This window comes from Pongo abelii, chromosome 5, assembly GCF_028885655.2.
Source record: "Pongo abelii isolate AG06213 chromosome 5, NHGRI_mPonAbe1-v2.0_pri, whole genome shotgun sequence".
In the NCBI taxonomy this organism is placed as follows: domain Eukaryota; kingdom Metazoa; phylum Chordata; class Mammalia; order Primates; family Hominidae; genus Pongo; species Pongo abelii.
In genome coordinates, this window is record NC_071990.2 from 43,228,700 (window position 1) to 43,254,223 (window position 25,524).

Here is a 25,524-nt window from a genome sequence, read left to right on the forward strand (position 1 = left end):
TTCCAATAAGAAAAAAAGGAAGCAGCTTGGCTCCAATGACCAATCCGAGGAGGCGGCGCCTGGTTGTCAGGCAGTTTTGCAGGAGTTCGGGCCAATTGGAGGCGCAGGCACCGCTCGACCCGGGCGCAGCGCGCAGGCGGTGGCGAAGAGACGCCGAACGGGCCGAGTGCGGCCGAGCAAAGCCGGAGCCGGAGCGGGGCCGCAGGAGACGGGCCGGGTCCGGACGGGCCGAGATGCCCTATAAACTGAAAAAGGAGAAGGTGAGCGTGGCCCTTTTTCCCCCACCGCCTCCTTGGAGCCTGCGCGGAGCTCTGGGAGGGGCCGGAGCCAGGCCCGGGACAGCCCCAGACTGACCCTCCCGTCCGGCCCCCGCAGGACTGCTGGGGCCAGCCCTCCGCCCCCGCGGCTGGCAGCACCCCCAGCTTGTGCCGCAGCTAGGACAGCTCCCCCACCTTGCCCCGGAGAGACTCCCCCCACATACACCTCCCTCCCTTCTTCCCTTCTCTTACCCCCGCCCCAGGGTAACCTCCTTCTTCCAGATCTGCCCCATTCCCAGGTCACTGTCCTGCTTTTTCTGTCCCCCCCATCACCCCTGGCCCCGATCCCCCATCGGTTTGGGCAGCCCCTCATCTGAAACTGCACCTTCCTCCAGAATTGCCCCCTCCCCCCGCCCTGAGCAGCCCCTTTTCTCCTCTTCCTACCCGCCTGGGACAGCCGCCCCGCAGTCCCCTACGGCCCCTTCTCTTTCCATGCCAAGCCCCTGACCTAGAACAGCGCTGCTTTCTCTCTCCTCCACCCAAATCTGCCCTAGGCCCCTCCCTCTAGTTCTTCCTTCACACACAAACTTGTAAGCAGGACTGAGCCCTTCTGTTGATGGAACCTCACAACGTTGGTGCTGGAAGGGACCTCTGAGCGCATGCAGTGCAATCCCTAATGGTACAGATGAGGAGACTGAGGCCCCAACAGGGCAAGGGACTTGTCCAAGGTCACACAGCCTGCTGGAGGCCCAGCTGCAATATCAGGTCTCCTGACTTAAAGGCCTGTTTTGTATCAAAGCCCTCCTAACTGTCACCCAGGTGCATCCTAGACTAGTCACCTTTCCTAATCTGAGTAGGCTCCTCACCCTTATTCTTAATCCTAAGATAACCTTTGCATTTTTCCTTTTTTTTTTCTTTTTGCACCAGTGCTGGATTTCTGCCTTTCCTAAGCTACACCATCTTCAGATTGGGAATTTGTCCTCACTGTCAGATTATTGTTCCTGCTTAGCCTGCAGGCCAGCCACCCCTGAACACCCATGTCTTTGTCATGATGTTCTAACACAGGCCATTTCTTTTTTTTTCTTTTTGAGATGGAATTTCGCTCTTGTTGCCCAGGCTGGAGTGCAATGGCGCGATCTCGGCTCACCACAACCTCTGCCTCCTAGCTTCAAGCGATTCTCCTGCCTCAGCCTCCCAAGTAGCTGGAATTACAGGCATGCACCACCACATCCGGCTAATTTTGTATTTTTAGTAGAGACGGGGTTTCTCCATGTTGGTCAGGCTGGTCTTGAACTCCTGACCTCAGGTGATCTGCCCCCCCCTCGGCCTCCCAAAGTGCTGGGATTACAGGTGTGAGCCACCGTGCCTGGCCCACAGGCCAGTTCTTAATGTTGCCTTCTTTCACCTTCCTCATCTACCTCGGTGCTGCCTTCCGCTGTTCCTCATCCGTGCCTTTTTCTACCCTCTGTTTCCTGCTGTTGCTGAGGTCTGACTCAGAGGTGTGGTTCCTTTGAGGTACAGACTCACACAGAGGATGCTAGGATACCAGTTCCAGCCTCCCCCAGCTTCTCCTCTCCTGGGGCTGGCCCTTTTTGGTGGGGGCTGGCTCTGGCCTGGTGTTCTGGCCACCTGCTTGATGACCCCAGAGGTATATTGCTTTCATTTGCCCTCTGATTGGCTGGGTTACTGGGCTGCCATCTCTGACCTTTTCAATCAAACTTTTTCTCCAGGGGCTGTTCTGTATTTGTCAGGCAGCTCTGATTCTGGGTTGTCCTCTTAACCTTTCAGGGCCTGAGGTTCTAAGTACAGGGTTGGTGATGGTGTACTAGATGATGAGCCTCCTGGGGGTAGTGAGCTGGACAGGGTTGTGTGCCCCACCCAGGCCCTGTCCTTGGGGAGTGGGCATGCAGAGGTGGTTTGGGTAGCTCAGTTGTAGACAATGCACACAGAAATCAGCCACAACAGGGGCTAAGGGAAATGGAATTCAGGGAAAGCTGGTGAGGTCCCCACCCGTTTGTAATTTTTTGTCTGTTGGACTAGATACTGTCCCATCCACAGAAAGCAATAGCCTACTAGATTGTGAAGAAGAAGACAAATTCCCAGTGAGATTTGCTAGGACCATGGGTGTAAGCGTTTGGTTGGGAAAGGGTGTTGGAAGTATCGGGGTGCATGGAGCCAGGCATAACTCTCATCTCCCTATAAGGTTTTTCTGCTCTTGATTTTCAGTTGCATTTGGCCTTCTTCAATGGTTGGCAGGCTCTAAGGGGCAGGGGGGTTGACAGTGTGACTGAGGTTTGTCTGGATCGCTGTGGGTGGAGGATCTTTATTGCTCATCTATGACCTGTCCCCTCTCTCCTGGCCATCTTTCAGAGCTTCCTCTCTAAAGCCTTTCTGAGCCCTCAGTCAGGAGTGAACTCTCCTTTCTTTTCTGGATTTGCAGAACACTTAGTAGCCCACTTATAGTCCTTTTGTGTTTGGCCTTGGATGGGAATTAATTGTGGACAAGCCTTTTCTTCCCCTTTGAGATAATAACTAAGTTTCACTTTGGTTTGGCAACTCCTTTTCACACGGTAAGTATGTGCTTAGTGGATAGGTGCTAAGATAATCTCTTGGAGGGATTCGCATCTCTCCCCTTCCTTCATGTTCTCCTCTGGGACTTACCTCTTTTATTTTCCTGAGTAGGGTGCCCCTGCCCCCTCCGATTTTTTTCTTGTTCATAATAATAGTAATAACATTGACCAGCACTACGGTTTTCATGTGCCTTAACACTGTGCTGAGGGAAGAGGGTATTATGATTGTCGTCATATAATAGATGAGGAAACTGAGGCTCAGAGAGGCTAGTTATATAGATTATATAGCTAGTAAGAGTTGGGCCCAAAACACAGGGCTGAGTCCAAACATGTTCTTTTAACCTCTGTGCTACACAGCATTTGACTGCTGAGCTGGGCTGAAGTGTGTGTGCTTCACCTGTTCTGCAGGAGCCAGGGAACAAGGGTGGTGGGCCTGGTTCCTCCACGCCCACTCACACCCACACACTAAGGCAGCTGGATCTCTTAGGCTCATTCTTTCAAAGATATGTCTGAGGCATCATGCTGAGTGCTGTAGGGTGGGTGGAGGGGTACAAAAAAGAATAAGCAGCTTATGGTCTAATAGAGAGATTGCAGATGTATGAAGATGGGTCAGCTTTGTCCAAGGGGTTCATGTCTGGGGTGTGTGCAGACACCTCAATGTTGTGTCCTGCCTGCACCCTGCCGCCAGCCTATTTCTCTCCACCCCATGCTCTCAGCCACTGACAAGGGTCAGTGTGGCCAGCTGGGTTAGTATACAGCAGGAGCGTGCTCAGGCCAAAGAAGGAACTCCTTCCCCCTACTGCATGGAGCTGCTCTACACCACACCTTTCTTCCTCCCCGCCTCCAAGAAGCCTTCCCCCTACTCCAGCCCACACAGAGCTCTCTTCTCCCTGAAATCCTTTTGCCCCCATAGTCACAATAACTTGATTTAACGCTTCTCACTGAAGGGGCTTGGCTGCTACTGAATTGCACAATCTCAGAGCTGGAAGTGATTTCCAAGATCCTCCAGTCCTCATTAAAGGCTTGAATTTCTTTTGCAACATGCCTTACAGGAGGTCACCCAGCCCCTGCTTGAATGTTCTCAGGGGTTGGGGAGCTTTTGGCTTCACTAGGTGGCCAGTTTTAGTGCAATTGCTCCATGATAAAATTCTTCCTTGTTTGGAGCTTCAGCCTGGCTTGCAACTTCAGCCCATTGCTCTCGTGCCTCTGGTCCATATGAACAAGTTGCATCCAAGGCAGCCCTTCATTTGTTTAAGATCCCTCTTGCTTCTCCATCCCTCATGACTCCTCCCTTCCATTGTTAACTATCCCAGTTCCTGCAGCTGTTGGTCTTGGGACATGCCTTTGAATCCACTCCCAGTATGGGTTGCATTTCCCTCTAAGAAGCACTAGGATTTGTCATGGCCCCTCCCAAGCCTGATGCTTATGACTGAACCAGATCCTCCAGGATAGCCCTGTCAGTGCCAAGCAGTCTGCAGAGGTCTGTTAACAAGATGGAAGGTCACGTGAGCTGCACATGGATGATTTGTGTTGAGCTTGCAGTCAGACCTAAATCCCCAAGTCTTTTTCACATTTTCCCTGTCCTGTCCCTGTGCAGTTGCTTTTTTTGGCTCGAAGCATAGGAAGAGATGCTGGGCAGGCCAGGGCTCTGAGCCAGCTGCCAGGTTCCCAAAGGAGACTTCAGACTAATGCTCACTCTTTGTAACAGTTCAGGGTTTTACCCCCATCCCTGTCTCAGTGCTTGTCAACTGAGGTGCTCTTGGCATTTTGGGTGGGACAGTTCTGTACCTGTTAGCATTCCTGGGCCTTACTGATTAAATGCCGAGTAGCTTGTCTGTGCGCTATTTGTGACATGCAAAAATTGCCTCCCAGTCTTTCCAGGTGGCTGTGAGGGGAGAGTGGTGACTCCCTGCACTCCAGCATGAAAGCCTCCAGCACCCCTTTGACCACTTTAGCCAGAAGCCAGTGAGCAGCTGTTCCTGATGCTTTTTCCTTAAGCCTCCTCACCCTGGTTCTGACCTGAGCAAAGGCCCTCCCAGGCCCAACCTCTGCACCAGCCTGATGAGGTGAAAGATGAAGGAGCATTCTCATGCTGAATTAGTGTGTGTTTGGGGTGACTTCCTAACCAGATTCTAAACTCTTTGGAGGGGCTGAATCTCCTTCTGTGTAGATCCCTCCACCCACCCCAGCTCGGCACAAGGTAGATTCTAATTGATTGATTCAACTGGACAGAGGATATTTGCAACAAAGATCTAAGGGAGCCAGATAAGACCTCTCCCTTCCCCTGGCGTCTGCTAACTTTACCTTCATCTTTTCCTTTCAGGAGCCCCCCAAGGTTGCCAAATGCACAGCCAAGCCTAGCAGCTCAGGCAAGGATGGTGGAGGCGACAACACTGAGGAGGTAATGAATGTAGGCGTAGCCTTAGATGTGGTGCAGGTGCCACCGGCAACTCCATGATGGCTAGTTGGGTAGGGGATCCCAGGGGGTGAGGCAGAAGGGAAGGCTTCCATATCCTGGGAGGGACCTGGACAACCCATCCAGACTCCTTCAGGCAGGATTTCCCTTTGGTTGGTATAGACCAAATACGTTCTCTAGTTCTTCAGACTCCCCAGAGATTCCTAGGAAAGTTGTTTCTCTGCTTACCAACTTGAAATGTTGAGAATTCCTTTTTCTTAGGGCAAAAAGCTGGAGGTTCTGGGATCCTGGGCAAAAGGGGAAAAGTCCACAGACACTTGATGGGGTAACAAGTGACTTCAGCATGGCTCTGGGTGGGGCAGGGGATTGGGAGGGGCCGGGGTCCCTGAGTTGGGCCCAGCTGGGCCCACTGCCCTTGGTCTTGATTGAATGGGAGCATGACTAAAAGACAGTCCTGAGCAGAGTTCAGTGTAGCTTAGCAATCTCGGGTTATAAAGCAATAAACAGCAAGCCGAGAGAACACCAGAAGAGGGAGAGACTTAAGGAAGTACACAGTATGTCCATGAAAGTTTGCGAGTGTGCACAGTGGGATGCTCTGGATGGTGAATGATCCTGTGAACATATACAGCGAGCATCCACCACATCCTACCTAGAAACTGGTGTTTGGTGCTCTCTCTGCTTTCACCTCTGCTCTAAACTGTTCAGAGGGATGGAAGAGAACTGGAAACAGAGCTCTCTAGTTATGGACAGGTCTTATGGTTTTTTGGGAGAAGAGATTGATGAGCAAATGTTCGGGGTTAACTATGCATTTAGATGTTTCTCAGTACTTCTGGTGATAGATCACCTCTAAAGAGGTACAAGCACTTTTCACACCTCATTTTAGGCCTCATTTAAGTAATCAGAAGCTGAGTAGGTTTTCCCCATTTTATAGGCATGGAAGTTGAGGACCACAGAAGAGGAATTATTCTTTCCTCTGCACTTATGCAGTATTCTACTTTTTTTTTTTTGAGATGGAGTCTCTCTCTTGTTGCCCAGGCTGGAGTGCAATGGTATGATCTCGGCTCACTGCAGCCTCCACCTCCCGGGTTCAAGCAATTCTCCTGCCTCAGCCTCCTGAGTAGCTGGGATTACAGGCGCATGCCACCACGCTCGGCTCATTTTTTTGTATTTTTAGTAGAGACAGGGTTTCACCATGTTGGCCAGGCTGGTCTTGATCTCCTGACCTCAGGTGATCCACCCGCCTCAGCCTCCCAAAGTGCTGGGATTACAGGCGTGAGCCACTGCGCCCGGCCCTTATGCAGTATTCTAAATGTCTCTTTAATAATCCTTATCACTCAGCTCTGTGACCATTTGTCCCCATCTGTGTCTCTCCTCTCAGACTGTGAACTCCAAGGGAAGGAGCTATGTTATTCTGCATTGCTTCTTTCCTACCTCTGTGTACTTGTGCAATTGGTTCATAGTAAATGCTTCTGGGAAGACACACTCTGGGCTCAGTCTCCCTTTCAGGAATGATGATGTTTGTGGGACCCACAGGGAAGGTGGTTGGAAGCTGGTAACTTGACATTTAGAGCAGCAAGAAACAGGATTTTCTAAGTTCTGAAAATCCTGGGAGAGGAAGGAAAATTTAATGGGGAGTTTCCACCTTTTGCCTAACTCCTACTTCTTTAGTTCTTAGATGGGATGTCGTTTCCTTAAAGCAGCCTTCTTTGACCACCCACCCCTATCCCCAGGACCTCTCGAGGGCTCCTGCTAGTTGCTGTTTTGGCACTCAGTACCTGGTAGCGCTGGTAACACCTAACCACAACTGTAATGAAATAATTTCTTGTGAATTCATTGTTTTATCGGCTGTCTCTCGTGTTAGCATGGGAGCTCCATGAGGCTCTCATTCACCCCTGAAGGGCCTGACACAGTAGAAGCACCCAGCATTTGAATGTATTAGTGAGTGAATGAGTGAACGAGTGAATGAACAAATGCACCAATTTCACATAAGAGCTGAAAAGGACCTTAGGGTCTAACGTTATCAGTTCATAGATGGGAAAATGAAGACTGAACAGGTTAAGGAGTATGCTGAGACCAACTGCTATGATTTATCCACTGCCTTTTGAACAAATATGCCTAAGACAATGGGTTTATTACAAGCAATCTGGGAAAGGAGGGTGTTGAGTTCACCTTGGGCTGTTTGGTGAAACGCTGCTCAGGGTTCACAGGTATGAGATGGCAGCAAGAATGATCCATGATTTTCTAGAAATGTACCCACGTCTGGGATGGCAGGGGTATGTGGAAAAGTTGGAGCTAGGATGTGAGGCTGTGGTCTTCAAAAGCTGTTTGGCACAGTCCTTCCGTTGCCCGTTTTTTTTTTTTTTTTTTTTTTTTGAGACGGAATATTGCTCTGTTGCCCAGGCTGGAGTGCAGTGGCGCGATCTTGGCTCACTGCAAGCTCCACCTCCTGGGTTCACGCCATTCTCCTGCCTCAGCCTCCCGAGTAGCTGGGACTACAGGCTCCCGCCACCACGCCTGGCTAATTTTTTGTATTTTTAGTAGAGATGGGGTTTCACCATGTTAGCCAGGATGGTCTCGATCTCCTGAGCTCGTGATCCACCGCCTTGGCCTCCCAAAGTGCTGGGATTACAGGCGTGAGCCACTGCGCCCGGCCCCCTTGCCCTTTTCTTGTCTGGAATTTTGGGCTCTTCTAGCCAGCTTTGCTCTGTCAGGCATTTGCCAGAGTTTTTCTAATTGATCTAATAGTTATAGCAGCTGATGTTTATTTTATAGAGCAGTTACTTTGTGTTAGTTTCCTAGGGCAGCCATAATAAACTACTACAAATAAGTCAGGCGTGCTGGCTCACACCTGTAATCCTAATGCTTTGGGAAGCTGAGGTGGGAGAATTGCTTGAGGGCAGGAGTTTGACACCAGTCTGGGCAACATACAGAGACCCTGTCTCTACAAAAAAATTAAAAAATTAGCTGGATGTGGGGGCATGTGCACCTGTACTTCCAGCCACACGGGAGGCTGAGGCGGAGGATCGCTTGAGTCCAGGAGTTCAAGGCTGCAGTGGGCCATGATCATACCACTGCACTCCAGCCTGGGTGACAGAACGAGACCTTGTCTCAAGAAAACAAAACAAAACAAAACAAATTACTACAAATTGGGTGGCTTAAAACAATAGAAATAGGCCGGGTGCGGTGGCTCACACCTGTAATCCCAGCACTTTGGGAGGCTGAGGCAGGTAGATCACCTGAGGTCAGGAGTTCGAGAGCAGCGTGGCCAACATGGTGAAACACTGTCTCTACTAAAAATACAAAAATTGGGCTGGGCATGGTGGCTCACACCTGTAATCCCAGCACTTTGGGAGGCCGAGGCGGGTGGATCACCTGAGGTCAGGAGTTCAAGACCAGCTTGACCAACATAGTGAAACCCTGTCTCTACTAAAAATACAAAAATTAGCCAGGCATGGTGGCACATGCCTGTAATCCCAGCTACTCAGGAGGCTGAGGCAGGAGAATCTCTTGAACCCAGGAGCCGGAGGATGCAGTGAGCCGATATCGCACCATTGCACTCCAGACTGGGCAACAAGAGTGAAACTGCATCTCAAAAAAAAAAAAATACAAAAATTAGCCAGGTGTGGTGGTGGCACACCTGTAATCCCAGCTACTGGGGAGGCTGAGGCTGGAGAATTGCTTGAACCCAGGAGGCAGAGGTTGCAGTGAGAGGAGATCGTGCCATTGCACTCCAGCCTCGGCGACAAGAGGGAAACTCCGTCTCAAAAAACAAAAAAACAGAAAAAAAAAAGGAGTACATTCTCTTTGAGCTCTGGAGGCCAAAAGTTGTAAAATTAGTGTCGGCAGGGCCGTGTCCTTCTGAGGTTCTAAGGAAGAATCTGTTCTACATCTCTCTCCTAGATTCTGGTGGCTTTTGACAATCTTTGGCATTCCTTATAGATGCATCACTTTAATCTCTGCCTCTGTCTTCACACAGCATTCTCCTCCATATGTCTCTGTCTCTGTCCAAATTTTCCTCTTGTAAGGACACCAGTCATATTGGACTTAGGTTTCACCCCAGTCCAGTATGATCTCATTTTAACTTGATTACATCTGCAAAGACCCTGTTTCCAAGTAAGGTCACATTCACAGATTCTAGGTGGACATGAATTTGGTGGGGGGAGGGGGGAGGGGACTGGATACTGTGCAACACTATGTACCAGGCACTGTGCTAAGTACTTTGCATGCATTGTCTCATTTAACCTTCACAATACTCCCCTGAGATCCCTTTATTATTATTATTCCCGTTTCACAGATGAAACTGAGGCTTAGAAATGTTAACTGGGCACAGTGGCTCACGCCTGTAATCCCAGCACTTTGGGAGGCCGAGGAGGGCAGACCACCTGAGGTCAGGAGTTCGAGACTAGCCTGGCCAACATGGTGAAACGTTGTCTCTACTAAAAATACAAAAATTAGCCTGGCATGGTCCAGCTACTCGGGAGGCTGAGGCAGGAGAATTGCTTGAACCTGGGAGGTGGAGGTTGCAGTGAGCTGAGATTGTGCCACTGCACTCCAGCTTGGGGGAGAGAGCAAGACTCTGTCTCAAAAAAAAAAAAAAAAGGAAATGTTAAGTAGCTTTTATTCAGCCAGTAAGGCAGTAAGGCAGAGCTGGAATTCAACCCAGGTCTATGTGACTCTGGAGTCTCTTGTGGTCTTGAATGAAGTGATACTGCTGGCTCTAAGATTCTAGAAGTGAATCCTAGAATGGAAAGGAGCCTTGGGAGATCAGGTGAGACCCCGTTGATCTGCCTCTGCAGGTAAGGGTCTTTCTTAATCTGTCCTTGGAAAAAAAAATTCAATGTCCTCACGCCTGTAATCCCAGCACTTTGGGAGGCCGAGGCGGGCGGATCACCTGAGATTGGGAGTTAGAGACCAGCCTGGCCAACGTGGTGAAACCCCATCTCTACTAATAATACAAAAATTAGCCGGGCATGGTGGGGCACGCCTGTAATCCCAGCCTGTAATCACAGCTACTCGGGAGGCTGAGGCATGAGAATCGCTTGAACCCGGGAGACAGAGGTTGCAGTGGCCAAGATCACGCCATTGCACTCCAGCCTGGGCAACGAGCAAAACTCCATCTCAAAAAAAAAAAGTCATAGACTCCTCTACGTGCTGAGCCCTGTCCTGAGTCTGGGAGTAGGGACAGAGGGAGGAATAAATTTTCTTGCACTTCAGCTTGTCCTCTCTGAGGCCAGAGTTGTTACTCTAAAAACCTTGGTCTTATCAGTCCTCTACTTAAAAACCGTTTTTGGCATCTCACTGCTTACAAGTTAAAATCCAAACTCACTAGCATGGCACCCTCAACCCCTCTGAGCTGGCCCCACTCTTCTTCTAGCGCCAGTCCTGCCTTTGTGTCCCACCGAACTTCCCATATTTTTCTTTCTTTCTTTCTTTCTTTTTTTTTTTTGGAGATAGGGTCTCACTGTGTTCCCCAGGCTGGAGTACAGTGGTACAATCATGGCTCACTGCAGCCTCAACCTCCTGGGCTCAAGGGATCTTTTCACCTCAGCCCCCTGAGTAGCTGGGGCTGCAGGCATGAGCCACTGTGCTCAGCTAAGTTTTGTATTTTTTGTAGAGATAGGTTCTTACTATGTTGCTAAGGCTGGTCTCGAACTCCTGGACTGAAGCAATCCTCCTGCCTTGGCCTCTGAAAGTGCTGGGATTACAGGTGTGAGCCACTGTGCCCTGCCCAACTTCCTGTCTTCTGATATGACAACCCCTTTATGACTCACGGTGCTCACAGATGCAGTTCCACTGGCCTGGACTGCTTTATTTCTCCTGTGTCTTTTTTTGCCTATCAAACTCATGTTTATTCTTTTTTTTTTTTTTTTTTGAGACGGAGTCTCGCTCTGTCGCCCAGGCTGGAGTGCAGTGGTGCGATCTTGGCTCACTGCAACCCCCACCTCCCAGGTGCAAGTGATTCTCCTGCCTCAGTCTCCCAAGTAGCTGGGACTACAGGCATGCACCACCACGCCCAACTAATTTTTCTATTTTTTTTTTTTTTTAGTAGAAACGAGGTTTCACCATGTTGGCCAGGATGGTCTCGATTACTTGACCTCATGATCCGCCCGCCTCGGCCTCCCAAAGTGCTGGGATTATAGGCATGAGCCACTGCACCCGGCCATATGTTTATTTTTTAAGAGCCAAAAAGAGGGGCCAGGCGCGGTGGTTCACACCTGTAATCCCAGCACTTTGGGAGGCCAAGGGGGGCGGATCACGAGGTCAGGAGATTGAGACCATCCTGGCTAACACGGTAAAACCCCGTCTCTACTAAAAAATACAAAAAATTAGCCGGGCGTGGTGGCGGGCGCCTGTAGTCCCAGCTACTCAGGAGGCTGAGGCGGGAGAATGGCGTGAACCCGGGAGGCAGAGCTTGCAGTGAGCCGAGATGGCGCCATTGCACTCCAGCCTGGGTGACAGAGCAAGACTCCGTCTCAAAAATAAAAAAAATAAGAGCCAAAAAAGAAAAAAAAAAATCAAAAGCCACCTCTTCAGGGATATCTTCCCTAATTCTTCCAGGCAGAGTTTGCAGCTCAGCCTTCTCTGTTCTTGCATTTTCCTTGTTCAGTTAGCTGCATTTGTTTCTGTCCTGCCTAGTGGACTGTGAGCTCTTTGATGGCAAGGGCCATGTCTTAGTCACCTTTTAATCTTTTTTTATGGTATAGAATTTGCATATAAACTTAATCTTTAAAGCTTATCATGATGTTTAGTTAATAATTGAAGGAAGGAAAGAATTAAGCAACACTAGATGGAGCTCTAGATGTCACCACTGGAGAGAAGGCCTCTGATTTTTGGGATTTTAAACTAAAATGATCTTCATTTATTAGGCCAGTTAATTCATTATGCAAAAGAGATATAATATTTAATCTTTGCATTTTTTCTGTTAATTGTATGTTTCATCTTTCTCTTACATTAAATACTTTCTATAGTGCTTAAATTATATTTCTATCTCTTTATTTATTTATTTATTTATTTATTTATTTTTGAGACAGACTCTTGCTTTGTTGCCCAGGCTGGAGTGTCTTGGCTCACTGCAACCTCTGCCTTCCGGGTTCAAGTGATTTTCCTGTCTCAGCCTCCTGAGTAGCTGGGACTACAGGTGCCTGCCACCACGCCCGGCTAAATTTTGTATTTTTATTTATTGTATTTATTTTTATTTATTTATTTTTTGAGACGGAGTTTCGCTGTTGTTGCCCAGGCTGGAGTGCAATGGCGTGATCTCAGCTCACTGCAACCTCTGCCTCCCGAATTGAAGTGATTTTCTCCCTCAGCCTCCTGAGTAGCTAGTATTACAGGCACGCACCACCACGTCTGGCTAATTTTGTATTTTTAGTAGAGATGGGGTTTCTCCATGCGGGTCAGGCTTATCTTGAACTCCTGACCTCAGGTGATCTGCCTGCCTCAGCCTCCCAAAGTGCTGGGATTACAGGCATTGGCTGGTCACCATGCCCGGCTGTTTTTATTTTTATTTTTATTTTATTTTATTTTTTGAGATGGAGTTTCGCTCTTGTTGCCCAGGCTGGAGTACAATGGCGCGATCTCAGCTCACTGCAACATCCACCTCCCAGGTTCAAGCAGTTCTGCTACCTCAACCTCCCAAGTAGCTGAGATTACAGGTGCCCGCCACCATGCCCGGCTAATTTTTGTACTAAAAGTACATTTTGTACTAAAAGCTAATTTTGTATTTTTAGTAGAGACAGGGTTTCACCATGTTGGCTAGGCTGGTCTCCAACTCCAGACCTCAGGTGATCTGCCCGCCTCAGCCTCCAAAACTGCTGGGATTATATGGGTGAGCCACCATGCCCAGCCAACTTCTGTATTTTTAGTAGAGACGGGGTTTCGCCATATTGGCCAGGCTGGTCTCGAACTGGCCTCAAGTGATCTGCTGCCTTGGCCTCCCAAAGTGCTGGGATTACAGACGTGAGCCGCCGTGCCAGGCCCCTGTCTCTTTATTTATATTTGAATATTTGGGTTTAATTTTTTTTTTTTTTTTTTGAGACGGAGTCGCACTCTGTCACCCAGGCTGGAGTGCAGTGGTGTGATCTCGGCTCACTGCAACCTCTGCCTCCCGGGTTCAAGCAATTTTCCTGCCTCAGCCTCTTGAGTAGCTGGGAATACAGGTGTGTGCCACCACGCCCAGCTAATTTTTGTATTTTTAGTAAAGACAGGGTTTCACCATGTTGGTCAGGCTGGTCTCAAACTGATCTCGTGATCTGCCCGCCTCGGCCTCCCAGAGTTATGGGATTACAGGCAGGCATGAGCCACTGTGCCCAGCGTGGGTTTAAATTATTAATGGTGGCCGTGTTCGGAATAGGCTGGACCAGGATAGGTTCAGAGTAGGCACGTTTAGTTGGAATTTTCTGAGTATGAGTGTGATGTGGGAATTCACAGTGCCACTTGATTGCTGGAGGCCGGAATCTAGGAAGGCTTCTTGGAGTATGGATCCTGTTGAGAGTTTGGAAGTGAAAGTAGTAGTACTTCAGGCAGAAGAGATGGCCTCTATGGAGTCCCAGAAGTGAGGGCCAGGTATGGTGGCTCACACCTGTAATCCCAGCACTTTGGGAGGCTGAGGCGGGTGGATTGCTTGAGTTCCAGAGTTTGAGACCAGCCTGGGCAACATGGTGAAACCCTGTCTCTACAAAAACTACAAAAAAGTAGGCCAGGCGCGGTGGCTCACGCATGTAATCCCAGCACTTTGGGAGGCTGAGGCAGGCAGATCACTTGAGGTCAGGAGTTCAAGACCAGCCTGGCCAACATGGTGAAACCGCGTCTCTACTGAAAATACAAAAATTAGCCAGGCCTAGTGGTGCACACCTGTAATCCCAGCTACTCAGGAGGCTCAGGCAGGCGAATTGTTTGAGCCTGGGAGGTGGAGGTTGCAGTGAGCTGAGATTGCACCACTGCACTCCAGCCTGGGTGGCAGAGTGAGACCCTGTCTCAAAATAAATAAATAAATAGAGTCCCAGAAGTGAAACTGGGCAGGACAAAGTAGCGAGTAGAGGACAGATTGGCCAAGTTGCCTTTGCTTAGTGTCCACCCCTGCGTTGATGGCTGCAGAAGCTTCTCAGGGGACTCACTTGCCTTTTACCTCTAACCCAGGTGAATAGACAAGTTAGTGGCTGGAGCTTTTAGGAGGAATGGTTGAATGCCCATGAGTAGTTGACATATCCCCCACCTCCCTCTGACATGCATGTTTCCTAGTGAAGGGTGAATAGATAGCGGATACCTCATTGGGGCTTGGCAGCCAGGGGCTTCGCTGGCAGGAACAGCTGTCTCTCACATGCTTCTTGTGTCTGGATCTTGGGAGCCAGTGGTCCTTATAAACCAGGGCAGCTCAGTGGGGTAGGGGGCAGGGCAGACTAAGCCCACTCAGCTGCTCTCCAGCCACTCCAGCCTTCAATAACACAATACTAGTGTAGAAAAGACCTTAGATATCAGCTCATTGGGTGGGTCTTGTTTTGTTTCGTTTGTTTTTTTTTGTTTTTTTCTGAGATAGAGTCTTATTCTGTTGCCCAGGCTGGACTGCAGTGGTGCAATTTTGGCTTACTGCAACCTCTGTCTCCCAGGTTCAAGTGATTCTCCCACCTCAGCCTCCTGAGTAGCTGGGATTATAGGCCCCCACCATCACGCCTGGCTAATTTTTTGTATTTTTAGTAGAGATAGGGTTTTGCTATGTTGGCCAGGCTGGTCTCCTGACCTCAGGTGATCTGCCCGCCTTGGCCTCCCAAAGAGCTGGGATTGCAGGCATAAGCCACCATGCCCGGCCACTGGTGGAGCATAAGACCCTCTGTTCTCTCTAAACCTTACTGGAATAATGGTTGGGAAACCACTGATCTAGTCCTGCCACTTCTTTTTTTTTTTGAGATGGAGTCTTGCTCTGTCGCCCAGGCTAGAGTGCAGTGGCGTGATCTTGGCTCACTGCAACCTCCGCCTCCCAGGTTCAAGCAATTCTCCTGCCTCAGCCTCCTGAATAGCTGGGATTACAGGTGCCCGCCACCACACCCAGCTAATTTTTGTATTTTTAATAGAGACGGGGTTTCACCATGTTGGCCAGGCTGGTCTCGAACTCCTGACCTCCTGATCTAGCCACCTTGGCCTCCCAAAGTGCTGGGATTACAGGCGTGAGCCACCGCGTCTGGCCACCTTTTTTTTTTTTGAGATAGAGTCTTGCTCTGAATCCCAAGCTGCAGTGCAATAGTGTGATTTTGGCTCACTGCATCCTCTGCCTCCTGGGTTCAAGCAATTCTCCTGTCTCAGCCTCCTGAGTAGCTGGGGCTACAGGCGTGCACCACCGCACCCAGCTAATTGTTTTTTTGCATTTTTAGTAGAGTCAGGGTTTCACCATGTTGGTCAGGCTGGTCTTGAACTCCTGACCTCAAGTAATCCACCCACCTTGGCCTCCAAAAATGCTAGGATTACAGGCATGAGCCACCGTGCCTGGCTACCTTCTTGTTAGCAGAAAACATTGAGGCCTTCCTTTTCCCTTTCTGGGAAGAATGCCTCTCTGGTCGCCTCCTCAGTGTGAAGTTTGTGGAAGTACAGGGTGTCTGCATTTTACCTGGAAGGATGGAGTCTTGTTGTCAGGTTGGCACTGAGCCCCTCACCCTACTATCACTGATGTTTCTCCTTCAGACTCTGCTCCTAATGCTGTATAGCACCCTGTTCTGAGGATTCCTGAGTTGGGGCAGGAGAGGAAGAGTCTGTGGGGAGGAGCCTGGGCAGGAACTGAGAGCTTTGGCTCCTGGTCAACCAACCAACCAAACCTTTATTGAATTCCTATTAGGTGTTAGTGCTGGGGGCACCCAGAGGGGTACAAACAGGGTCCTGGCTTTCAAAGGACTTGCCATCTAGTTAGGGGAATGACACATGAAGAGACTAAGAGGTGTCACTAGGGAGTGAGCAGTCACATAGCCAATGGAAGAGACAAGTGGTATCAAAAAGAGGGAGTGACACCCAAGGGCTGGAAAGATCTGAGACGACTTTTTGGAAGAAAGTGGGACTTAAACTGAGTCTCGGAAGATGCGGTGATTTCCTAGGTCCCCAATTTTCTTTCTTTTCTTTTTCTTTTTTGAGACAGAGTTTCACTCTTGTTACCCAGGGTGGAGTGCAATGGCATGATCTCGGCTCACGGCCAAGATCAAGCAATTCTCCTGCCTCAGCCTCCCGAGTAGCTGGGATTACAGGCATGCACCACCTCGCCCGGCTAACTTTGTATTTTTAGTTGAGTTGGGGTTTCTCCATGTTGGTCAGGCTGGTCTTGAACTCCCAACCTCAGGTGATCCACCTGCCTCGGCCTCCCAAAGTGCTGGGATTGCAGGCATGAGCCACCGTGCCCGGCCAGGGTCCCCCATTTTTAAACGAGGATAATGGACTCAACGGAACATTTGAGTTGTGCTAGCATAGGAAGGAGATTCTAGGCTGCATTCCTAAAACCTGGGTATGGGAAATAATAGTAACAGTAGTGGTGGTAGTAGAAGGTACCTCTTATAAAATGCTTCTTTAGGGCCGGGCATGGTGGCTCACACCTGTAATCCCAGCACTTTGGGAGGCCGAGGCGGGCGGATCATGAGGTCAGGAGATAGAGATCAGCCTGGCTAACATGGTGAAACTCTGTCTCTACTAAAAATACGAAAAAAAATTAGCCAGGCGTGGTGGCACGCACCTGTAATCCCAGCTACTCTGGAGGCTGAGGCAGGAGAATTGCTTGAACCCGGGAGGCGGAGGTTGCAGTGAGCCGAGATTGCGCCACTGCACTCCAGCCGGGTGACAGAGACAGACTCTGTCTCAAAAAAAAAAAAAAAAAAAAAAATGCTTCTTTAGTGCGAGAAACTGTTCATCTCTATCCTTACAATAGTGCTATAAGGTAGGTATGGTTGTCATCCCATTTTATAGATGAGAAAACTGAGGCGCAGACTTTCTGGATATTACTCAGCTAATAAGTGGCGAGCCAGGATTGAACCCAGGCAGGCAGTCTGGCCCAAGGTGTTATTGAGCACCAAGCTCCACAGATAAGGGTTTGGTTGTCCTTTTTTTTTTTTGATTCAGAGTCTCGCCCTGTCACCCAGGCTGGGGTGCAATGGCGTGATCTCAGCTCACTGCAACCTCTGCCTCCCGAGTTCAAGCGATTCTCCTGCCCCAGCCTCCCGAGTAGCTGAGATTATAGGCATGTGCCACCACGCCCAGCTAATTTTTTGTATCTTTAGTAGAGACAGGGTTTCACCATGTTGGCCAGGCTGCTCTCAAACTCCTGACCTCGTGATCTGCCCGCCTCTGCCTCTCAAAGTGTTGGGATTACAGGTGTGAGCCACCGTGCCTGGCCTAGTTGTTCTTAAGGCAGGGAAATGGAGATCTGAGGCAGAGGAGTGTCTGGATACACACCAAGTGCTGGCCCCCAACCTGCTTTTCTCTTACTACCACTTCCCCCACCCCAAGATGTGACCCAGCTGCCGTATGTAGAAAGGGAGACCCCAGACTCCAGATGCCTTCCATGTCTAACACACGGGACCCACAGGCTGGACCTGGTGCTCCTCTCCTGTTCTCTCATCCCTAGATAGGTGACAAGTCCACATCATTGTTTTTATAAAAAATTCAGAGGATACAATTAATAACATTTCTGTCTTCCTCCCCTTCCGCATCCCAGAAGATTTCAGGTTCTTCTATTATTATGGTAAGGAGTAAGAGTTTGGGATGGGAGCTGGAGAGGAGTGGGGGATGGCAGGTATGAGGCCAAGAGGTCACCTTTTCCTTTCCCTGTGGTGAGGGTACCCAGCTGGACATGGCCTCTGCCTGGTCCTATTGTAGTCTCTGGTTGGGGGCAAGGGCTGTCCTGTGGTTTAGCTTCTTTCCTCTCCCAACAGGGGGCTGCCTGGACAGTCCAGGAGTACCTGTGGGCAGACAGCCCTGCAAATACCTGTATTTAGACTTCTGAAAATGGACTTCATGGGGCTGTAACACCTGTGTCTGGGAGCTATACCTTTAAAAAGAGATAGCTTTTAGGCTGGGCACGGTGGCTCACACCTGTAATCCCAACACTTTGGGAGGCTGAGGCAGGTGGATTAATTTAGGTCAGGAGTTCAAGACCAGCCTGGCCAACATGGAGAAACCCCATGTCTACAAAAAATACAAAAAGTAGCTGGCATGGTGGTGGGTGCCTGTAATCCCAGCTACTCGGGAGGCTGAGGCAGGAGAATCACTTGAACCTGGGAGGCGCAGGTTGCAGTGAGCCAACATTCTGCCACTGCACTCCAACCTGGATGACAGAGCGAGACTCCATCTCAAAAATAAATAAATAAATAAATAAATAAATAAATAAATAAATAAATAAAATAAAAATAAAAAGGGATAATTTTGATTTTAAAAATTAGCTGCATTTCTCCCAGTATAAAAGCAGTATCATACTACACAATGGAAGTAAGGCAGAAAAAAAGCAGTGTCAGCTTGTAAAAATTTAGAAATGCAGAAGTAATCTAATTCTACTACAGGAGATAGTCATTAACACAGTGGTGGACTTGGGCTTGTTCTTACCTTTTCTGAACCTCGTTTTTGGTTCTGTGCATGTGTTTTAATGTGAGTGAGCTAATTTTGTGTATCTAGTTTTGTACTGTATTTATTTTTTGTATGTATGTATGTATGTATGTATGTATTTATTTTTTTTGAGATGGAGTCTTACTGTCTCCCAGGCTGGAGTGCAGTGGCGCGATCTCGGCTCACTGCAAGCTCTGCCTCCCGGGTTCATACCATTCTCCTGCCTCAGCCTCCCGAGTAGCTGGGACTACAGGCGCCCGCCACCATGCCCGACTAATTTTTTGTATTTTTAGTAGAGACGGGGTGGATGGTCTCGATCTCCTGACCTCGTGATCTGCCTGCCTCGGCCTTCCAAAGTGTTGGGATTACAGGTGTGAGCCACCGTGCCCGGCCTATGTATTTACTTTTTGAAGACGGAGTCTCGCTCTGTCGCCCAGGCTGGAGCTGGAGTGCAGTGGCGTGAGCTCAGCTCACTGCAACGTCTGCCTCCTGGGTTCAAGCAATTCTCTTGCCTCAGCCTCCCAAGTAGCTGGGACTACAGGCACCCACCACCACGCCCAGCTAATTTTTTGTATTTTAGTAGAGACAGGGTTTCACTGTGTTGTCCAGGCTGGTCTCAAACTCCTGAGGTCAGGCAATCCACCTGCCTTGGCCTCCCAAAGTGCTGGGATTACAGGCGTGAGCTACCGTGCCCGGCCTTCTACTATCATTATTTAACTTAGCATAGGAAGCAATTTTCTGTCATTATGTAGTTTTAGGCCTTTTGTTTTATTTCAAAATTTTATCAGTATGATAACACATACATTGTTCAGATATTACTACTATTGGGGTTGGAATGCAACTCTTAGCTCTTTCCTCATTAGATTCCTTTAGATTTTCACATTAGATTCTTTTCCTACTTTAGATTAGATTCCTTTAGATTTTCACATTAGATTCTTTTCCTACTTTTTTTTTTTGAGATTTAGATATTATCTATTGACTTTCTACCATGGAAAATAAGTCCTCATCATTCTTATGCCTTTCTGCAGCCATTTCCCTTCCTCCAAAAATACCACCATTTTGGGCAAATTACTATGAACATGAAAATATTTTTTACAACTGAACTATGTATTACATAGTTTTCTTTTCTTTTCTTTCTTTCTTTTTTTTTTTTTTTTGAGGCAGTCTCACTCTGTTATCCAGGCTGGAGTGCAATGGCGCAATCTTGGCTCACTGCAACCTCCACCCACTGGGTTCAAGCAATTCTCCTGCCTCAGCCTCCCGAGTAGCTGGGATTACAGACACCCGCCACCACACCCAGCTAATTTTGTATTTTTAGTAAGAGATGGGGTTTCACCTTCTTGGCCAGATGGTCTGGAACTCCTGACCTCAAGTGATACACCCACCTTGGCCAAAGTGCTGGGATTACAGGCATGAGCCACTGCACCTGGCCCATAGTTTTTATAAACATAATATTAACTCCTGATATTCCATTTATTCATTTTCTGTTGTAAATGAGGTTGTTAAAAGTATCTGTGCACAAAGCTTTTTTTTTCTTTTTGCCTGGCTACCTCTGCCTCCTCCAAAGCTTTTTTTTTTTTTTAATTTAGGATTTTTATTAAGCTAAATTTCTAGTAAAGTACTCAGACATGGGAATGAATTTCTTTCTTTTACCTTTTTAAATTTGAAAATTTTTATTTTTAGAGATGGTGTTGTTTTGTTGTTCAGGCTGGAGTGCAGTTGGTGCGATCATAGCTCGTGGCAGACTTGAACTCCTGGGCGCAAGGGATCCTCCAACCTTGAGTAGCTGGAACTCCAGTAAGCTTCCTGAGTAGCTGGAACTGCAGGCATGTGCCACCACACCTGGCTAATTAAAATTTTTTTTTTGTAGAGATGGGGTCTTGCTACGTTGCTCAGGCTGGTTTCAAACTTCTGGCTTCAGGTAATCCTCCTGCTTTGCCTTCCCAAAGTGTTGGGATTACAGGCGTGAGCCACTGTGCCTGGCCTTTCTTTTACCTTTTTTTTTTTTTTTGAGACAGTCTCGCTCTTGTCCCCCAGGCTGGAGTGCAATGGCGTGATCTCGGCTCAATGCAACCTCCGCCTCCCAGGTTCAAGCGATTCTCCTGGCTCAGCCTCCCAAGCAGCTGGGATTACAGGTGCCTGCTACCATGCCTGGCTAATTTTTGTATTTTTAGTAGAGATGGGGTTTCACCATGTTGGCCAGGCTGGTCTTGAACTCTTGACCTTAGGTGATCTGCCCTTCTTGGCCTCCCAAAGTGCTGGGATTACAAGTGTGAGCCACCGCGCCCGGCCTCTTTTACCTTTTGATTGAAGACTGTCACACATTCAGTAAAGGATCTTAAGTGTACTGCTGAATAAATTTTAGGTATTATCTGCCATGCACCACCTTGCAGGTCCAGTCAAGATGCAGGATGTTTACATCACTCAGAAGGCTCCTCATGTCTCTTCTTATTCCTCACGTGTCTTCTTATTCATCATGTGTCTTCTTAGCAATACCCACCCCATTTCCCCTGGCAACATAATCACTTTTTTGACTTCTGTCACCATCAATCCATCAATTAGCTTTACCTGTTCATGAACTGGAATGAACGTTTTGAAGGCTCTTGATGCACAAGCAGTGGGCATCTCTTTGGGAGATGTGACTTCTTGACTGCTCCCTGCCAGGGCTACAGCACAGTGATCTCTGTAATCCTGGCCTTAGCTCCTTCAGGGCAGGAGACAGCTGCTCACTGCCCAGGCCTGTGCAGGCATAAACAGACTTGGGGACGGCCAGGCCCGGGGGGGAGGCATATCTTGGGAAGTGGATTTCAACAGGTGACTTGTTTGACCAGGCCCAGCCGCAGCCCCAGCCCCAGCCCCAGCCCCAAGCCCAGTCTCAGCCACCGTCGTCCAACAAGCGTCCCAGCAATAGCACGCCACCCCCCACGCAGCTCAGCAAAATCAAGTACTCAGGGGGGCCCCAGATTGTCAAGAAGGAGCGACGGCAAAGCTCCTCCCGCTTCAACCTCAGCAAGAATCGGGAGCTGCAGAAGCTTCCTGCCCTGAAAGGTACTTGGCAATTGGTCACAGGGGCTGTTTTACCAGGTCTAGGGGACATCGGGAGTTGGTGGAATGGAAGTTTTGGGGTATTTTGGGGGGAAAGGAGTTCCAGAGAATGCGGGAAGGGGGTGCCAGGGAGCAGGATGGTGGCAGGGTGGGGTAAGGGAAAGCCCTTGAAGGCAAGCAGGGCATCACAGTGAAGGACTACAGAGGAGAACCTGACTGCTGGGGCCCCCACAGATTCGCCAACCCAGGAGCGGGAGGAGCTGTTTATCCAGAAGCTACGCCAGTGCTGTGTCCTCTTTGACTTCGTGTCAGACCCACTCAGTGACCTCAAATTCAAGGAGGTGAAGCGGGCAGGACTCAACGAGATGGTGGAGTACATCACCCATAGCCGTGATGTTGTCACTGAGGCCATTTACCCTGAGGCTGTCACCATGGTGGGCACAGGGAAAGGACAGGGGGGACTGGTGAGGGGCTCTGGAGAAGCCCAGGTGGAGCTCTTAACTGGCCCTACTCCTCAGTTTTCAGTGAACCTCTTCCGGACGCTGCCACCTTCGTCGAATCCCACAGGGGCTGAGTTTGACCCAGAGGAAGATGAGCCCACCCTGGAAGCTGCTTGGCCACATCTCCAGGTACCAGGGCAAGGGGGCAGATTGGCCGTGGCTGCAGGGAGTGGGGCACTTGGAGGCCTGCAAGTCCTTGGGAACATCCCCTCAGTGGCGTGCCTTTTCCCCTATAGCTCGTGTATGAGTTCTTCTTACGTTTCCTTGAGTCTCCTGATTTCCAGCCAAACATAGCCAAGAAGTACATCGACCAGAAGTTTGTACTTGCTGTGAGTCCCCGAGTTCCTGTCCTTGCCCTCTCTTTCCATTCCATGCCCCCTTCATCTGTGTCCCAGTGGCTCTTTCCCCTTAAGCTGAATATATTGGGTTTCATCCATGTCTGGTACGAGGAGGCTATAAAGGGTAAAAAACAAAACAAAACCCTACTCTGGCCTTAAGAAACTAACAACATAATGGTAGGAAACAAAAAAGCAACAGAGTACCTCTCTCTGGTCAATACTGAGGCATCACTTTGGAAGTCTCAGTACAAATACAGTAGAATCAGCAATACAATAGAATCACTCTGCTTTCTAAGACTTGCTGGCCCCCACTCCAGGGGACCTCTGCATTTCCCCTGGCAGGACCTATGTCACCCTGGCCACTGCCTTCCCTGGCTGCTGCCTCACTGGCTGCTTTCCCTCCCTTGTGCCCCCAGCTCCTAGACCTATTTGACAGTGAGGATCCTCGAGAGCGAGACTTCCTCAAGACCATTTTGCATCGCATCTATGGCAAGTTTTTGGGGCTCCGGGCTTATATCCGTAGGCAGATCAACCACATCTTCTACAGGTGAGGCCAGGAGCCCAGGCTTAGGAGCAAAGCATTCTGCTACTGAGGTGGGATGGGAGCAGGGAGGTGGGGGGACTGTACAGAATGCTGGAGGGACATCAGGGGTTGTCAAGAGAGCCATTTTTCTTCCCTCAGGTTCATCTATGAGACGGAGCATCACAACGGGATTGCTGAGCTCCTGGAGATCCTGGGCAGGTAAGACGCCGGGTGGGGGCACAGATGCCTGAAAAAGGTTGGCAGGATTGGTGCACTCAACTTGGATCTGACCCTCTGGTCCTAACAAATGTCCCTTAATTCCTAGCATCATCAATGGCTTTGCCCTGCCCCTTAAAGAAGAGCACAAGATGTTCCTCATCCGTGTCCTGCTTCCCCTTCACAAGGTCAAGTCCCTGAGTGTCTACCACCCTCAGGTGAGCTGCCTTCCTCCTGATAATGTCCAACTCAGGCAGCAGAGAAAAGAGCCGGCAGGAAAGTGTTCCAGCTGGGATAGGGGAAGCATAGGGAGCAGGTGGGATAATTCCTTCCCTCCATCTCCCCTTCCTTTCTGGGATCTTGTTTCTATCACTGACTTCTCTGAGAACTTCTAGGACGTACACCTCACCTCCCTTCTACCTCACACTTTTGCAGCTGGCATACTGTGTGGTACAATTCCTGGAGAAGGAGAGCAGTCTGACTGAGCCGGTAATTCCCCTTCCAGGCCCCAAGGCCCACCTCTTACTGTCGTCAGCATCACTTGCCAGTCTGTACCTACTGGGGGTGCTATAAGGGGGAGCTCAGGAGGGCTTTGACCTGACCGGTAATATGGTTTCTTCTCTGAAGGGGAAGCGAAACCTATATACACCTAGGAAACAGATCCAAGGCAAAGAAACGGGTAGTTGGCTGAGATCACCCAAACTGTGCCCACCAGGGTGGGGGAGAGAGCGGGTAGGAAAACTTCCTGGCGACCTAGGCAGGTGCAAAGAATTTTCATCCCCATGCCCTCCTTGTCTCCCAGGTAATTGTGGGACTTCTCAAGTTTTGGCCCAAGACCCACAGCCCCAAGGAGGTGATGTTCTTGAATGAGCTGGAGGAGATTCTGGACGTCATTGAACCTTCCGAGTTCAGCAAAGTGATGGAACCCCTCTTCCGCCAGTTGGCCAAGTGCGTCTCTAGCCCCCATTTCCAGGTGAGACTCCAACCCAGCATATCCCAGCCCCTGCCAGAAACTGAGAAGGTCTTGAGTGAAACGAGCAGCACCCACCGAGTCTGCCTCTCCCCACCAGGTGGCAGAGCGTGCTCTCTATTACTGGAACAATGAGTACATCATGAGCCTGATAAGTGACAATGCTGCCCGAGTCCTCCCCATCATGTTCCCTGCACTCTACAGGAACTCCAAGAGCCACTGGAACAAGTAAAGCGCGGGGGTGGGGCTGGGTGGTGGGGATCCAGTTTGGGAAACTTTTGAGGGTATGGAAGAACTAAAGAGCCAGGGGTCTCACCTAGTTACCCAGCAAGTGGGGCTGATGTCCCCTGCATGTTGATAGGACCTTGAGGGGCTGACTGGAGCGAAAAGATGCTTGTGTGCAAGATCTCTGTGATACCAAACAGCAGGGCAGCGGCCTGTTACACCACTCCTTGGGTTCAGCTATTCTACAGGTCCTATCACAGCTTTGGAGATGTAATTCTATGCAGTGAGAAGCTGATGTGACCTTCTTTGAGAGTATGTGTAAAGAATCCCAGGGTTTTAGGCCGGGCACAGTGGCTCACGCCTGTAATCCTAGCACTTTGGGAGGCTGGCGAGGTGGGTGGATCACAAGGTCAGGAGTTTGAGACCAGTCTGCCCAACATTGTGAAACCCCCATCTCTACTAAAAATACAAAAATTAGCTGGGTGTAGTGGCGGATACCTGTAGTCCCAGCTACTTGGGAGGCTGAGGCAGGAGAATCACTTGAACCTGGGAGGTGGAAGTTGCAGTGAGCCGAGATTGTGCCAGTGCACTCCAGCCTGGGAAACAGAGTGAGACTCCGTCTTAAAAAAAAAAAACTCAGGGTTTTGAAAAGACTTTTCTGCTAAAAGCAAGCACACTGTGGTGTAGATGCAGTCTGTCATGCTGCATCTACATGCCCATCATGCTGCTGGGAGGCCATTAGTGTGGGTTAGAGAGTGGGAAAGGATGGGAGGTAGGCAGGCCTTGGAGCATGGGGTGAGGGAAGGATGGATAGGTGGACCGATATTTGTGAAAACCATGAAATGCCAGTCTCAAACCAGGTGATTTGGCCAGAGCTCTCTTCTGATACTGCACAGAGGTT

The 25,524-nt window shown here is 49.4% G+C and overlaps 1 protein-coding gene across 2 annotated transcripts in view; it reads left to right on the forward strand.

The window, feature by feature from the left end:
• Positions 1-25,524, forward strand: part of PPP2R5D (protein phosphatase 2 regulatory subunit B'delta) — a 27,526-nt gene continuing 2,002 nt past the window's right edge. Inside the window, exons 1-13 of one of the 2 annotated variants that reach the window (XM_063725236.1) lie at positions 56-260; positions 5,151-5,228; positions 20,677-20,727; positions 21,638-21,854; positions 22,086-22,285; positions 22,370-22,480; positions 22,588-22,680; positions 23,106-23,236; positions 23,372-23,431; positions 23,538-23,646; positions 23,864-23,917; positions 24,231-24,401; positions 24,499-24,626. In XM_063725236.1, the coding sequence (XP_063581306.1) occupies positions 234-260; positions 5,151-5,228; positions 20,677-20,727; positions 21,638-21,854; positions 22,086-22,285; positions 22,370-22,480; positions 22,588-22,680; positions 23,106-23,236; positions 23,372-23,431; positions 23,538-23,646; positions 23,864-23,917; positions 24,231-24,401; positions 24,499-24,626 (1,430 nt within the window). In that variant the 5' untranslated portion in view covers positions 56-233. Of the gene's footprint in view, positions 261-5,150; positions 5,229-20,676; positions 20,728-21,637; positions 21,855-22,085; positions 22,286-22,369; positions 22,481-22,587; positions 22,681-23,105; positions 23,237-23,371; positions 23,432-23,537; positions 23,647-23,863; positions 23,918-24,230; positions 24,402-24,498; positions 24,627-25,524 lie in introns of both variants that reach the window. The other variant, XM_009241889.4, reaches the window with a different exon arrangement.